This window comes from Scomber japonicus, chromosome 2, assembly GCF_027409825.1.
Source record: "Scomber japonicus isolate fScoJap1 chromosome 2, fScoJap1.pri, whole genome shotgun sequence".
Taxonomy (NCBI): Eukaryota; Metazoa; Chordata; class Actinopteri; order Scombriformes; family Scombridae; genus Scomber; species Scomber japonicus.
The window spans coordinates 29397193-29412476 of record NC_070579.1 but is presented as its reverse complement, the minus strand read 5'-3'; the positions used below and the strand labels follow the sequence as shown (position 1 = coordinate 29412476).

The window sequence follows — 15284 nt, the reverse complement described above, 5'->3', positions numbered from 1 at the left end:
AAGAAAATAAATGCATTAGAGCAACATTAATAAACAATAAAAAGAAAAAAATGAAGTCAGTGTAAGTAGAATACAATGCAAATGTGGCAAAGAAGCATACAAACACAATATTAGCTGGATACGTTGCTATGACGCATCATAATACAGCTGTTTTGTCAAAACTTCATATCTTATATATTCATGAATAAAAATGTGATTTTTTTCCATTTTCATTCAGTCAGTGTTGAAAGATTTTCACCATTCCACAGTGGATGGCTGAGCAACATCTGAAATCCCCAAACCAACAATCTGACATTCATGCCTGCATTACTCAGCAGTTGATCAGTTTCAGATATGATGAAGTGACCTGGATTTGAACTTACTTTACTTGTTTTTTTTCAGTCACCGTTCATATGTAAATACAACACCACAACAACATTTGTCCAAAATGATGTGTTGTTATTGCTATTTTCATTCATTGCATCATTGAAAGCATACCGATGCTTTAAGAGCCTTTGATTCCACGTGGCATGTTTATCTTTTATTAACATTAAAGAAGGACAATCACCAAAATGATATTTGTTGAGTCAAGTCGATTTATTCAGGCAAGAAAAGGATTTGCATTATAAAACCATAAATGGTACTATCCAACTTTAGACCTTCAATGCCTGAGAGAAAAAAACATGAGTTACCTAACAATGTGATTAGTGGTTTATTTGGCAATGACTTACTGGGATTAATTTTCCATTACAAAATTGAAATCGACCCCTCTGAGTCAGGCTGTGAATAAAAAGGTGGAATTGAGGAGTTGGACGCAGCGAGATAAACAGTGGACAAATAACTAAGAAAGTGAGAAAAAGCGAATTGGTTGAACAGTTGAGGTCACTGCCAAGACAAATGGACAAAATGAGGAAAACAGAACAGAGTCGAGTTAAGTGACTTCAGTCTCCTCTCTGTGTGTCTTGACAGCAAAGCCTCAGCTGCATGTGAGAAAGAGGAAACAAAAGGGAGAAAAAAGAAGAAAAAAAAACACAAGGAGCCTGGAGACAAGGAGCCACAGGTTGTGAGAGGACAAAACGCGCTGTGTGTATGTAAGACTACAAGATACTGTTGGCCTAGACAAAAGCAATAAACCAACTAACTAAAAAAATGAACTGGGCTGCCATATTTTCTAGTTTCAGTATGTGTGTGTAGACACTAATTTCACAGCTGAAATTAAAAATGGAAATGTGTATGTGAGCATGAGTGTGTGGGGAATGCACTACCCTTTCTCTCTCTCTCTCTCTCTCTCTCTCCCTCTCTTTCGCTCTATCTCTGTCTTTCTAGTGTGTGTTTGTGTATGTGTGTGCCAGGTATTCCTCATGTTGTGGGGATGTAAATGTGTTAACACAGCCAGAATGTGGGGACTCGCCTTGGGGACAAAAAGCAAGTCTACTTAACGTAAATCCTTAATTTTAGAGTGAAGATTTGACTTAAATTTAAGGTAAATTTAGGGTTATGTAAGGGTCAGGGTTAGGCATGTATTGGTTACGGTTAGGATAGGTCTCCAGGAAATGAATGTAAGTCAATGTAATGTCCTCTAAAGTGATGGAAACATGAATGTGTGCGTGTTTGTGTGTGTGTGTGTGTGTGTGTGTGTGTGTGTGAGAACAGAGCAGGACGCCCATTCCCAAAAGGAAACATCTGTACATTCCAGACGAGCTGTGTAAGAAAGATGGAGACCGAGAGAGGGAGAGAGAGAGAGAGAGAAAGAGAGAGAGAGTTCTCTACTGCTTAACCCATCAGAAGATAAAACGGGACGGCAGAAAGACACTCCACCCACATGCTGATCATTCACACATTAGGCTGACACCTCGTCTTATGTAATGCTGTCAAACATCAATGCCAGTTGCGTGTGTGTATGTGTGTACTACTTGACTTTACATAAAAATGGTCTTTCTGACCTAAAGGGAAACACTGGAGAGACAAGAGGAAATTAAGAGAAAGTGTATGTATGTGTGTGTGTTTAACATGACCATATAACGTGACCTTCACCATGTCTATTAGCAACAGGCTCCTGTTCTTTCAGCTACCTTTGGACACACATGGTTTTACTTACACACACACACACAAACACACACACACACTGCAAAGCACACTTGAGCTATAGGGCTATGCACGCATACACACACACACGTGCACACACACGTGCAAACACACGTGCACACATCCGTGCACACACACACACACACACACACACAAACAGCACACATATGGTTCTGTTTTACTAACGGTGTGGCCAATGATCTAACCACTCCTTATAAGGCCTGTCTGGTGCCACTTATTCTGAGCTGGAGGATGAGAACACACACACACACACACACACACACACACACACACACAGTCCTCATTGACTACTCTGTGCTCGGGCAGTGGGAATGACAGAGGAGGAGCGGGCACAGGCTCTGGAGAGACTATGAACTGAGGAAAAGATAAATCTGAAGAGACAGAGAAGAATTGTGATAGTTCTGGGAAATGAAAACGACAAAAATGAAGACACTAAAGAAGATTGATATTTGTTTCATTTCCCTCCGTAAAAAAACAAGCAGTCCTTAGTCCGATGATGAAATCTGTGATGTAGGTCTGATCACAGGACAGATTGGCATCTGCTGGATCGTGGTGGTGAAGTGGTCCCTGTAAGCGAAGGCCAGCGCTCCACTAACCCACTAAACACAGACTGCTCTGTGGTCGCTTTCATCCCCCTCTGCCTCCCTGCCTGAATCCTCTGCTGCTCCCTCCCCCACTCACTACTTCTCCCCCTTTCTTTCCGTCCTCTTTTTCCTTCTGTCGCACTACTGCTTTGTTTATATTCGAAGGCTGGGCAGAACCATATGAGTCTGACAGGAAAGGGAGCAGGAGCAGCACAGACAAAAGTGAAGAGGAGGAGGAGTTAAGGATGATGGAGTTGGAGGTGGAGAAGTTAGGTGTGAAGGGGAAGCAGAGGAGAAATTGGGGAAACCAGCAGTGAGGTGTGGTGAACAATGGTCCCACTGTGAGCTGCCTGTCCTACCTGGGCCCTGTCTCGTCCACACTGACACAGCTTCATGTGAGACAGCTGCCAGCTGGCCACCTCATGCCCGAGACATGGGTGGAGGAGGTGGGAGAGTAGCTGGGTACTTTCCCTACTGCAGGAAGAGCAGTGGGAGCATGAAATCAGGGGAATGGGGCTAGGAACTGGGGAGAAGGGGGTGTCTATTGAAGAGGTTTGGTCTAAAACGTGTTACAGTTTGCTTCACAGTGTGTCTGGCAGGGTCGAAAACACTCTCCTCTCCTCTCCTCTCCTCTCCTCTTGTCTCGTCTCGTCTCCTCTCCTCTCCTCTGCTGTTTAGAACATTCTGTCCATTTTTCCAGCTGCTGCTGCCTGGGTTGTCTGGTGTCCAGCTGGCAAGTGAAGGGCAGCTGTGTGCAGCGGTTTAACACACTCACTCAAAGAAAGACACACACACAAACACACACTCTTACATGCTGTCAATGCATGCAGGAAAAACAAAAATCCTGTAACGATGTCTTGTGCTCATTGCTCATTCTTTTTCTGGTAAACGAAACTGTGTCAATCCCACAGCCGTAAACTGTGGACTAAGATCAGTAATCGGCTGCAGGCCTACGTTGCGTCTGGTGTGAGACTATATGAAGGAAAAATAACTTCTGATCACTTTTAATGTGAAGTTAAACTTCTGCCATAATTTAAATAATAATAATGGACAATAATAATTGACATTATCTGAAAATGAAACGTAAAAGTCAAATTCTTCTCAATTCTGCTTCTATTAATTTGCAAACACACGCACACACACACACACACTAAACTAAATGACAGTGCCAGGAATGAGAAAAACCTGGTAAAGATCCCTAAAAACTTGAGTGCAAATGGAAACAAATGTTTTGAATAAACAGCAGTGTTTTGGGACCTGCTTCTACTTCTTCACTGTCTTGTTTGATTTCCGACAGTGTAGACATATCATCCACACATTGCTGAAATCTACCATTAAGTCACTTTGAAGGAAAGCATCTGCCAAATGCCAAGCTATTTCTCAACTGTCAGCTTCAAACTTTAGACAGACAGCCATTTTTTGTTATTGAGGTTGTAGGATTAATACAGTATGATTCACAATAAAGGATGGAATGAAGAGAGCATTAACACAGCAAAATAAAATTATGTCAAATGCAAAATGACTAAAATAAATACAAAAGTAAGATTGGGGGGCACAAAAGTATGTGTTTATAGATGTGCCCCTAGACATTAAAACAATTAAAAATACTCATTGTAATCTCCAACAAGATTTCTTGTTTCTTGTTGTTTTTTTTAAAACAAATACCAGTTTTGTGCATGAAACAGGGCATGCATGTTTTTTATGTGTATTCACTGTTGATAAATCTGTCCCCTGTTCTTTTGAATCTAAAGGTGCAAATGTAAAAGATGGACATTTGAACTTTGGCAGTATAGCATGTGAATTTCTAAAACACTGCCAATCTCACTGACTTACTCACACTCACTAATTAGCGTCACTCTTGCATGACAGAAACATGCAAATGAAATGGTAAATGTTGAACGTAATTACACCTTCTTCTACGTCACGTATTGTCGCAATTACAATAACTGCTGTTTTGGAAGCAGGTTTTCTATGTCCTTGAAGTTATGACAGGATGCTGTCATCAAAGGTAAATGCAAAGCAGACTTTTCATTTTCTTTGTAGTATTGCTGGACAACAGTTTTTTTTCTGCACACTAATGTGCAATTCATGAGTTTCCAATTTCCTTAAAGGAAGCCAATTCACTGTGAAAATGTGTGTCTCAGTGTTTCCATTACCTCGTGCTTTAGTAACATCTTCAAGAGGTAGCAACGAGATTACATGATTAAAGGAGAGACAGTAAGATCGCTTTTACGTTACTTTAGTTAATGCATTTGTCTCCGCTGTGCACACACCCTTTCATCTTTTGAGTTTCCTGGTGTACACATACAATAACTACATTCTGTCTTGATGGGGACTGAAAACTGGAAATATACAGTATCCCTCTGAAACAAACCTACTGTTAAAGCTTGTTCACTACGTTTATATGGACTGGAATATTTGGATGACCTTACCATTGCAACGTGGATGGTGATAACATTTCTTTGCTGCTCTTTTCATTGACCCGTTTAAAGACCGGTGGAGCGGGGGTGTTTACATGCGAAAATCAGATTAAGGACAAATCTACATCCTGTGTATGCACCACAGCTGAATAATGTCTGCGAATCAAAAGGCATAATCACATACGAGCACTGCTGTATAAATCTGACACAAAGAGTATATATATGCATATTTCTCATCATGAACCTACGGAGCGTTTATACATCTGTCCTCAGGCGACGAATCTGTGAATGTTGGGATTTGTAGAAAGCAGCGTTTCGGTATATTTTAGCTCTTTGTTAAAGTGGGAAGCTCCACATAAACTGACACAACAAGTGAAACAGAAAGAGCTGAGAAAGCAGAGACGAATGCAACGATACAAGCAAACAGCAAAGAGAGCAGAAAGCACGATAATGAAGTCTGTCACAGCACTTAAATAAGCTTCCAACACCATCGAGACGAGCAGAGTTTCAGCCGGCCGGCAGCAAAGAGGCCGACTGCTGAAAAATGACGACTTCCTTGGCTGAGTCCTCTATACCCTGAGCAGGGAGACTTCATCCTTTTCCTACTAAATTCAGTTTTGTTCATTGTGCTCTCAGCTCTTTCTCAATTTCATGTTCACTGGTATAATGTGAGCATGACTCAAATGTGCTGGCCTCGAACAGATTCACAGGCATGAATCTTCTATGAATTAAAAAAAAGAGAGATTATATTTGCATTATATCCTTTATCTCATGATCATGTTTGTGTTTTCTTTAAACTATGAAAAGGTTACATCAGAAAACGACAAAGGACACAGTCTGAATGACCTCAACATACAAATGAAAATGCTAAACAGACTTTTTGTTATGAATTTGAATTATGTCATGACATTGAATAAAGACGAAACACACTGCTGATTTGCATTGCATTGTAATTCTGGCAGGGATGTAATTCCACAGTTTAGAGGCTGACAACCGAATTTTCCATGTCCAGCATCAGAGCCCCTTGTTAGCATTTAGCTCATGCAGAGTGCAGTCCAGGGATATCTTTTTGTCTGTGACTCTCCACTCAGGTTGAACAGACTACACAAACAGCTTGTGCTTCTGCAATTGCCTCACAAACTCTCTCTCTCTCTCTCTCTCTCTCTCTCTCTCTCTCTCTCTCTCACACGCTCTCTCTCTCTCACACTCTCTCTCTCTCTCTGTCTCTCTCTCTCTCACACGCACGCACACACACACACACACACGCACACACACACACACACACACACACACACACACACACACACACACACACACACACACACACACACACACACACACACACACACACACACACACTGCAGTCTGTAGTCTTCACTTTTTATATCTAAATGCAGGGAACAAAATCCAATTATCACTCTCTCCATTTCTTTCTGTTGGTAAGTAACAACAGGAAGACAACAGGTTCACTTGTTTTGTCGTCATGCTGGAGCACAAGTCAAATTTAAACACATTGCCATAGTTTGCACTCTGTCCCCTTGCACTCCCCTCTCCCCCTTCCCTCTCTCTGACCATCTCTCTCTCTGTGTCTCTCGCCGCCTCACACAAATCACCCCAAGGGGGAAAATTTAAATTGACTGCATCCAAAACAATGAGCTGCATCAAGTAAAAACTGGATAGAGTTTACATTATCATGATCAGTTCTCTATAAGTTTCTCATCTCGATCAAGCTTTCATATTCTTTTTTCTTCACACTGAAAGACAGTGCAGAGATTAGACTACAGATTAGACTTTTCAGCAGGGAATGAGGCTTTGCAACTGCAAGCATACACACACTGTTATGTTTTTCCTCACCAGTCAGCTCTGCTTGGCAGTATGCTAAACCAAGCTTTAATGCAGGTCTAATGTAGGAAACCCTGGATGACTTCATTACAATGTAGCCCTGAGCTAAAAAGCAATGCATTATCTGTATCGAGCACAGCAACATGTGTCATTCCAAGCTGCCATGATGAATTACTTTATGTTCAGGATGTCAGTTTCTCTTTCATCGTATGATGATGACAATGCAACTATGATACATAAACAATATTTACACTTTTTCAAAAGAGCATGAAACTGTTTTTAGACATATTTGGTGCAATGGCATCTAAGGTTCAGATGTCTGGGTGGTTGGTTCCCATGGCAGCAGTTGACTGACAGCTGGGGGCTGCGTTGCTAGGAGACACACTGTCAACCTCTGTGGTGTGTTGCTGAATGGAGCACATTGAAGCTCTGTATCACCTCTGAAAGTTGATACATATTTTCCCTTTTTTCAAACATACTCACACACTGTGGCATTGGTTATGTGATTAGTGATTTAATATGTTTGTCCCTTTAAAACATTCACATTGTACAGTTAAGTTGGTTTTCCTCTTGGAAAATGTAAAACACTGGGTAACATTAGCATTGATTCCCACTAGATGTTATTTGTCAGATCATGTTCTATTAACACCTGCTGAGTCATGGCAGAAGAAAAGCATCAAAATGTCCATATAAATGTACTCTTAATCCACTTCTCTAGCAGTTTCCCAAAATGCTGTTAAAACCTCAAAGTTGCAGTTTATTTAGTAATATTTTGGTAAAAGTATGACTGTCTGTGAGCTACTGCCAATTCAAATGGACTACAGAGAAATTGAATATGAGAAGATATTATGGATCTGCTACAAAAACTTGATTTCAATCTATTGAAACTGACTGACTGAACTCCAACTGACTGCTCTCCGTCATGAGCAATCTACAAACTTTTCACATCCACCTTGTAAGACTACAGGGTGCGAGCGTTTGGAACTTAAAGCATACATTTTGAGCGATCACTTTAAAAGACATCAGCGTCATTTTTGATTTTTAGCTCAGTTACTTCTGCCAAACCTACTCTACATTTTGCAACGTATGCATAATGTGATTGATGTGACCGCACATGCCAAGCTGGGCATATTAATAACATCAATTTATCACTGTCAAACCTGCTTAAAGCGTTTGCTGTACATGTGGTAATTGATAGCAAGCAGAGTGTAAAATAGACTAATTAGAAATCTGACATAAAAAGCTTTTAAGTATTAAAGATGAGTGTCAGAGGACAGTTGTGCTGACAGGTGTGAGGAAGAAAAGTGTTGCTACAGATTAAACAAATTTAAGAAACCCTTCAAAGACAAAGTATAACCTCAGACCAGAGCCGCAATGATTATTTAATTATTTAATTAATTGATTAACGGTTCACCGGAAAAATAATAAACAACTATTTTGATAATCAAATATAATAATAATGTTGATGAATAGCTGATTACCAGTTATCCTTGTCATACAGTATATAACAGAATATCTTAACCTGTAAACCTCCTGGTCAGACAAAACAAGCAAACTAGAGACATCACCATGGCGTTTGAGGAATTGAGAATTCAATTGTTCTCTATTTTTCTCTATTTGTCGTTGTCTAAACAATAAATGAATTGGGAAAATAATTGGCAGATTAATTGATGGATCCGATAATGAAATAATGCTTAGCTGCAACCATATTTCAGGCTACTGGAGGTTGTATCTCACACACAAACACACAAACACACACACACACACACACACACACACCCTAAGCCCTTCTTGCGAAAATGAGTTCCTTCTTCAGCCTGCCGTGTAATCACCACCACCACTTGAGTGAGTTAATAATGAACCAAGACATTTCTGTTACCAGCAGTTAAAAATTACTAAGCACGTGGTCACACACACACGCACACACACACATACACACACACACACACACACACACACACACACACACACACACACACACACACACACATATACACACTGAAGGAGAGGATGGGAGCTATCTAGACTTCTTGTTCTTCTTCTTTCCCTGTTTCTTCCCCTCGCTCTCTTATTTATGACCTGGAATGTCTGTGCTTCTGTGAGTGATGTCATTAGTTACTATTGCCATGGTAACACAACAAATTCTCCCTCGCATATGGTCCAGTACGGTACATTCAGTCTTTCCTTCCCCACTTCATTAAAGTCAGCGTGTGTATATAGGTGGTTATATGGATGATAACAGCCTCTGGAGGAGGAGAGAAAGAGAACATAACAAGAAAGAGAAAAGATTTGAGTCTTGTCTATATGACAGCTGTGAAGCCTCATGCCCTGGTGGGAAGCTATAACTGCTCCCTGTAAATAAGACTTGTTTCAAAAGCTCATTGCCACGCCTCAACTGTGTGTCTGTGTATATTATATATGTATGTGTGTGTGTGTGTGTGTGTGTGTGTGTGTGTGTGTGTGTGTGTGTGTGTGCATCTCGCTGCCATGGTAACAACACAAGATTCTCCTGTGCAGGGCAGAACGGACCATGGTGAAGGAGTGTGTTTACAGTTCAGGTAAACGGTGCACTGTCCAAAAAAGCTGATCATGTTGAGCAAAGTTAGTTTTGAAACTAAACTGTTATATCTTGGCCTAATTAATGGGGCTTTTTAATGTTAATTTGTATAAAATTCAGCTTTTTATTATTTTCCCATTTTCCATTTTTCAATCTGAAAAAGGTGAAATTTAGTTTACTCTCTCCCCCTGTTGTCGGTCCTCTGACTGGCTCACATTAGGTAAGACCCGCCCACTGCAAGTTTGGCAACCAATCAAAATGATAAATGACAGTAATACATATATGACCAGATTCACTATGTATGTACATATTATTCAGTCTATTACAAATGTAACATTTAAAAAAAACCCGAAGTAATCACATTAAATGATGAAATAATTGATCTAGATAACTTTACCAACCCTTCCACCATAGCTGGAGTTCTGCTCAGTATACTTTCAGACAGAAGCTGAACTAATTTCTCATTCACTTTCTCTGTTTACTGTTCCAGGACGCACTATGCCTCATGATGATTTATGTCTCAACAATCTGCACACAAAACAAAAGCTGTAAAAACTTTTTAAAAAAAGAAAAAAGATGACGAAGAAGAAGAAGCAGAACCTGAGACCAGTCCACAAGCAGTTCCCAGAAGTGACTTCATAAACTTGCATAAACTGTCTGTATGAAGTGTGAAAAGATTTTTATTATGTGTGTGGGTTGGAGCAGATGGACTAGTGTAACAGGAATCCAAAAATAAATAAATAAATAATTAAAAACTGGATGATTTCCTACGCGGGGTGTGTCTCAAGCATTTTGATATGGGGTCACATCACATGTGTTAAAGTAGCCGGGGGAACAACAGAAGGTGCAACTTAATTTTCGGCTCTTTCTCTTTCATTATATGACATTCTCTTGCTTCTGTAATAATGCTGTACCTGTCAATATTAGGAATGGGGGAAAGTGGAGGCAGTTTCCATTACTGTCTGACATTTCAATTCATCACATGGAAATTTGTTGCCTTCCACAGAAAGAGAAGCTGTATGACTGTAAGGTTTGTGGTTGCCAATGGTTTTGGGACTAACAGAAAACACACACAAAACTGGTCCAGGCCTGCAGTGCATGTGTGCATATTTAGGAGCAAACTTGATACAGGAATATTCAGAGTGGGAGCATCTCTATATTTTTAAGATTTGATGAAATTGTTTTTTCTAATAATCAGAATAATAATTTAGCTTCTGAGAAATGTCACTGCCACTGAGAACATTCTCTCACTGAATATTAGTTTAATGTAGTATTAAAGTACAGATCAAGAATCAAAATAATCACATTATGGTTTAATGGGTATCACTGCTATGGTTTAAATGTCTTTATAAAACAATGAAGTGCATGCGATTGTCAATAAAACTTAATCTCTCCCTCTTTCACAAATTGAAAAAACACACACACACACACACTGCAAAGTACACGAGCTATAAGGCTGTGCATGCATACACACACACACACACACACACACACACACAACGAGCCGAGACTCACAGCAACACATGAAGGTCACATCAAGTTGCTTATTGTGTTAGAATAAGTGAACATCAGACGTTATCTGTCACCATTTCAACACAACAAATGCATCTGAAATTTCATCTGATGAAATAAACCTCTGCCACAGCATGAGATGATAACGTCTCTCTTTCCAACTTATTGTAATATCAGTCACTCACACTGAGTGTAGTACTGGATCATACCAGCGTCCTTTCATCTGTTTACTGCAGAAGTAAACAAACGACTAAATAAATGTACTTAAAAAATATTTAAACACATTGAGATAATGTGGCACCCTGCCTGACCTGAAATAAAGAGCACTTTACACTCTAAGAGACTCCAAGAAATTATCATATTTTTCAACCGTGCAATTAGTGTGGCTCAAGGGAGGATGCAGTAAAATAGCTCTATATCTACTGGATGGATGGACACAAATATAGATACATGACTTTCAGCCTTTATGCTGCCCTGTCTTTGCTTCTTTGTGACTTTAAGAGAAATACCTCACTGACTATAGGATACATAGACATGACATTTGATGCAGACACATCCCCTACATCACTTTTCATCTACCACTACAAATCTAAATTATAATTTGTCTTAAAAAAAAAAAAAATCTTTTGGCATTTTTCCCTTTATTGGACTGTTGGCAGTGAAAGACAGGGACAGGGAATGAGAGGAGAGAAATTGGTATGATGCTCAACAAAGGGAAAACAAGTAGTGAAGCTACATCACACAGTTAAGACCGCGTATTTAACAAGTGAGAAAATTATTTAATCCTTCATCTTGTAGCTACATTTATAGCATCATGTCAGGATGTGAATGCCTGTGTTTAATTTTGTAGCTCAGTCTGTGTGTAGCAAAAGAGTCAGCGTAGCACACAGTGAAGACTTAAGGCTGACGCAGCTTTCTCACACAATCCACCTGAGTGAGTGAGTGAGTGAGTGAAAGAGGAAGTGCTGAGATACACACTTGTGCATAGTCACACACACTCACTCATTAGTACTACCAACAACAGTATCAGCCTATTATTCATTTACAGCTACCCTGCTTGATGTATAAAGGACTGTCATGTTCAGTGAGCAATGAACAACTAATCAAGTTCAGATCCACAGTTTGCTTACACTTCCAAGTTCTTGAATCCACACACAGCAATGCCAATAACAAACTGAAACTGCAAAGAGGGAAAAAAGTCCAATCTGTCATCATATTTTTGAAGAGGAGGCCTAAAGGATATGGACTGAAGTGACCTTTCCTTTTGAGCTCGTGCACCTCGTAAAGTTTCATGGTTATCATCACGAACAGGCAAATGTGCTCTCGGAATAAAACGCAGAGAAAGATGATTTTAGGAGAGCTAACCACACGATACATTTTTTAGTCCTGCCCTCTCATCTCCCCACCTCAGACAGTCTGAAGGCCATTACCCAGACAAGACACTGCGAGTAAATGACCTTCTTTTGTTCTTTAAATAATGAGCAGATAGGTAACACGGGCCAAGCACTGCCAACAGATTTATAAAATTAATATTGTTAAGTTCTCCACTGGATCTTGGCTGGATGTCTCCACCTGCCACGGTCGACCATGAAATCAGAATTAATTAAAAGCAAAATATCAGATTTTATCTCCATGCTTCTGGCTGTACGGTGGGAGCGTGAAGCAAGAGGCCAAATTAGTGACGACAGTAATGTTCAACAGTCAGTCATCTCCCCATATGGCTGCCGCTGGTACAGTAGGACCCGAGGAGGTTTATCCAGACTAATGCAATTAATACAGCAATAGAGTTTGACATGATTAGAGATCCCGCTGCAGGATCCACCTCTAATTAACCTTACACCTACGTAGCCCCCTTCCCCTCTCTCATGCAAATACTATTACTGTATGTCAAGTGACATTAAGGCCACCTGATGAGAGGGAAGGTTTAAATGCTTTAATGCAACGGCTTTAGTTATGAAGACGTTCAACGGAAACACACACTTCTGAAAAGCTCATGTAAACAATATTCATATGCTTATTTATTCAAGTCTCTGATGCAGTCCTGCAACTGTGTACCCCGTTTTCGGGCCTGGTATGTAGGGTAAATCTTTAAGTTAAATAAAAGAAGGTAGTTTGAGGGGAAATGAATAATTGATAACATATGGCTTCCGTCGGCACAGAACAGAATGTTCTCGCTGCAGCAGCACCAGAGGCTGAAGGCTGATCTGCACCACAAACACCAGTTTCACTTCTCTGGTGACCATTTAAAATACTGATCTGAGACACACACACACACACATGCACTAAAACACATACATTGTCACTAGCAGTATGGCCTCTATCAGAAGCCTGAGGTAACAATAAACGTAACCTTTAAGTACACTAAGTTATTATTATTTTGTTATTATTGTCAATTTGTGCATCCAAATGTCCGTATGTGTGTTTTTTTTCCTTTTTTCTTTTTTTGTGCGGATTTTTCTATATTTTGTTTTCAATAACTAACATGCGTGCACAGTCTTGATTTAATGCCAGTTTTCTGAGACCATATTAATCCACTCACCACATCTGCAGGTTACTCATGCATAACAAGGGCTGCAACCAACTACTACTTTCATTATCATTTTCATTATTATTATAGTAGTAGTATTATTGGAATTTTCTTCATAAACTGATTCATCACTATGTAAAATATAAAATCTTTGATAATTAAAAAAAACACCCATCACATTTTCTCCAGAGCCAAAGGTGATTATGTTCAGTTTGCTGAGTTTAGACCAACGCTCTAAAACACAAAAATGACTTATTTCTAATAATATACAATGGAGAAAATCAGCAAGTACTCACAAGTGACTTAATCAATTATCATAATTCATTTTCATGACAACAGCAAAAACAAAAAGCAATGAATTTGGAGTGAGAAACTCATTTTTCTCATGTTTGGAAGATGCAAAGAGCAGACATGTGGTGCAGGCTGAATAACAACAACATGGTAAACTGTGACCTCCTGTTGGTGGGTTACAAATAACTAAAGAGTTCAAGTGAAAATAATAAATCAATAGCAATATTAACCCCCCCCCCCTCCCCACACACACACACACACACACACATGAAAACCCAAACAAAAAAACAAAACAAAACAAAAACAAGCCCAAAAAAAAAACAAAAAACATAAAACATAAAAATGAAATGTGAGAGAATAATGAGCCTAATCACATCTACTTATGCCATTATCCCAAACTTATAAGAAATGATTGGAGTTTAATAAGGCTGTTGTTTTTTCTTCAGGAGGACACTGGGTTGAATCTATTCCAGAGGTTCAAACCTGACTGAAAACTGATTTAGGCTTTACTTACAGCACGTTGGTGGCCAGCGGGATGTCGGCCGCAGCTGGGGCCCTCTCCAGCCCGATGTTGGAGCAGTTGACGACGCAGGACGGCTGGGGCCCCGCCAGAGCGCAGCTGCAGTTAACGGGACAGGGGTTGCAGCTCCTGCCGTCGTCTCCCTGCGGCCCGGAGCCCCATACCTCCAGACAGCAGAGCGCCAGTAGCAGACTGGAAAAGAAACTAAACCTCGGGACGCAGACGCCATGTTTTCGCTTGGATAAAGTCTGTCCATTTTCACAAGGCATAGCTTTTACTCACATCTCATCGCCTCTGATGGTGTAAGTCCTCTCACTCTGGGAAGGAACAAAACGCACAGGACAAAGGCAAACCCACGCGTCCTTTTTTCACAGTTTTCATGTGAGGGTACAAACACAGAAGAAGGGATGAACTTTTTGACACCGTTATCTGACGTTATATTCCCAGCGTTTACCCTTGTTCTTCAGGTCGGATCCCCTTCCTCCGAAATTCTAACGGAGCGTCTCCAGAATACTTTCAGCGAAGAAAAAAGTTTTGGAGAACTTCCTCTCTCCTCCTCCTCCCTCCTCCGCTTCATGCAATTCCCTCAACCACCGCTGAAACATTGCTTAATTTTATTTCCTCTTATAATGTACCATCGGTGGTTATCAAATTGGGGTCTGGGGACCTTGAGTGTTTCCAAGGGGCCCTCAGCAAAAAGGGGGATCAATTACTTTCACTATCATTCCATCCGTAGGCTATATAACAGTGACATAAGGTATGACTGTGCTGGTCATGGTCTCATACGATTTCTGTAATAAAACTTCTAAAAGCCAAAATCTTATCAGATGGAGGTCTTTGGTTTAATTTGTGCCAGGGTACAGCTGTATTAAAATATATTTTGTATAATGAAATTAAATCATTCAGAAAACGAAGTCAACTACATACATTTTGTGTACATTCATAT

At 40.1% G+C, this 15284-nt stretch overlaps 1 protein-coding gene across 1 annotated transcript in view; it reads right to left on the bottom strand.

The window, feature by feature from the left end:
• The window catches only part of pkd1a (polycystic kidney disease 1a), a 61203-nt gene extending 46518 nt beyond the window's left edge, over positions 1-14685 (bottom strand). The window contains exon 1 of the mRNA XM_053341082.1: positions 14333-14685. Coding sequence (XP_053197057.1) covers positions 14333-14607 — 275 coding nt within the window. The 5' untranslated portion in view covers positions 14608-14685. The remainder of the gene's footprint in view (positions 1-14332) is intronic.
• Between the last annotated feature and the right edge of the window lie 599 nt (positions 14686-15284).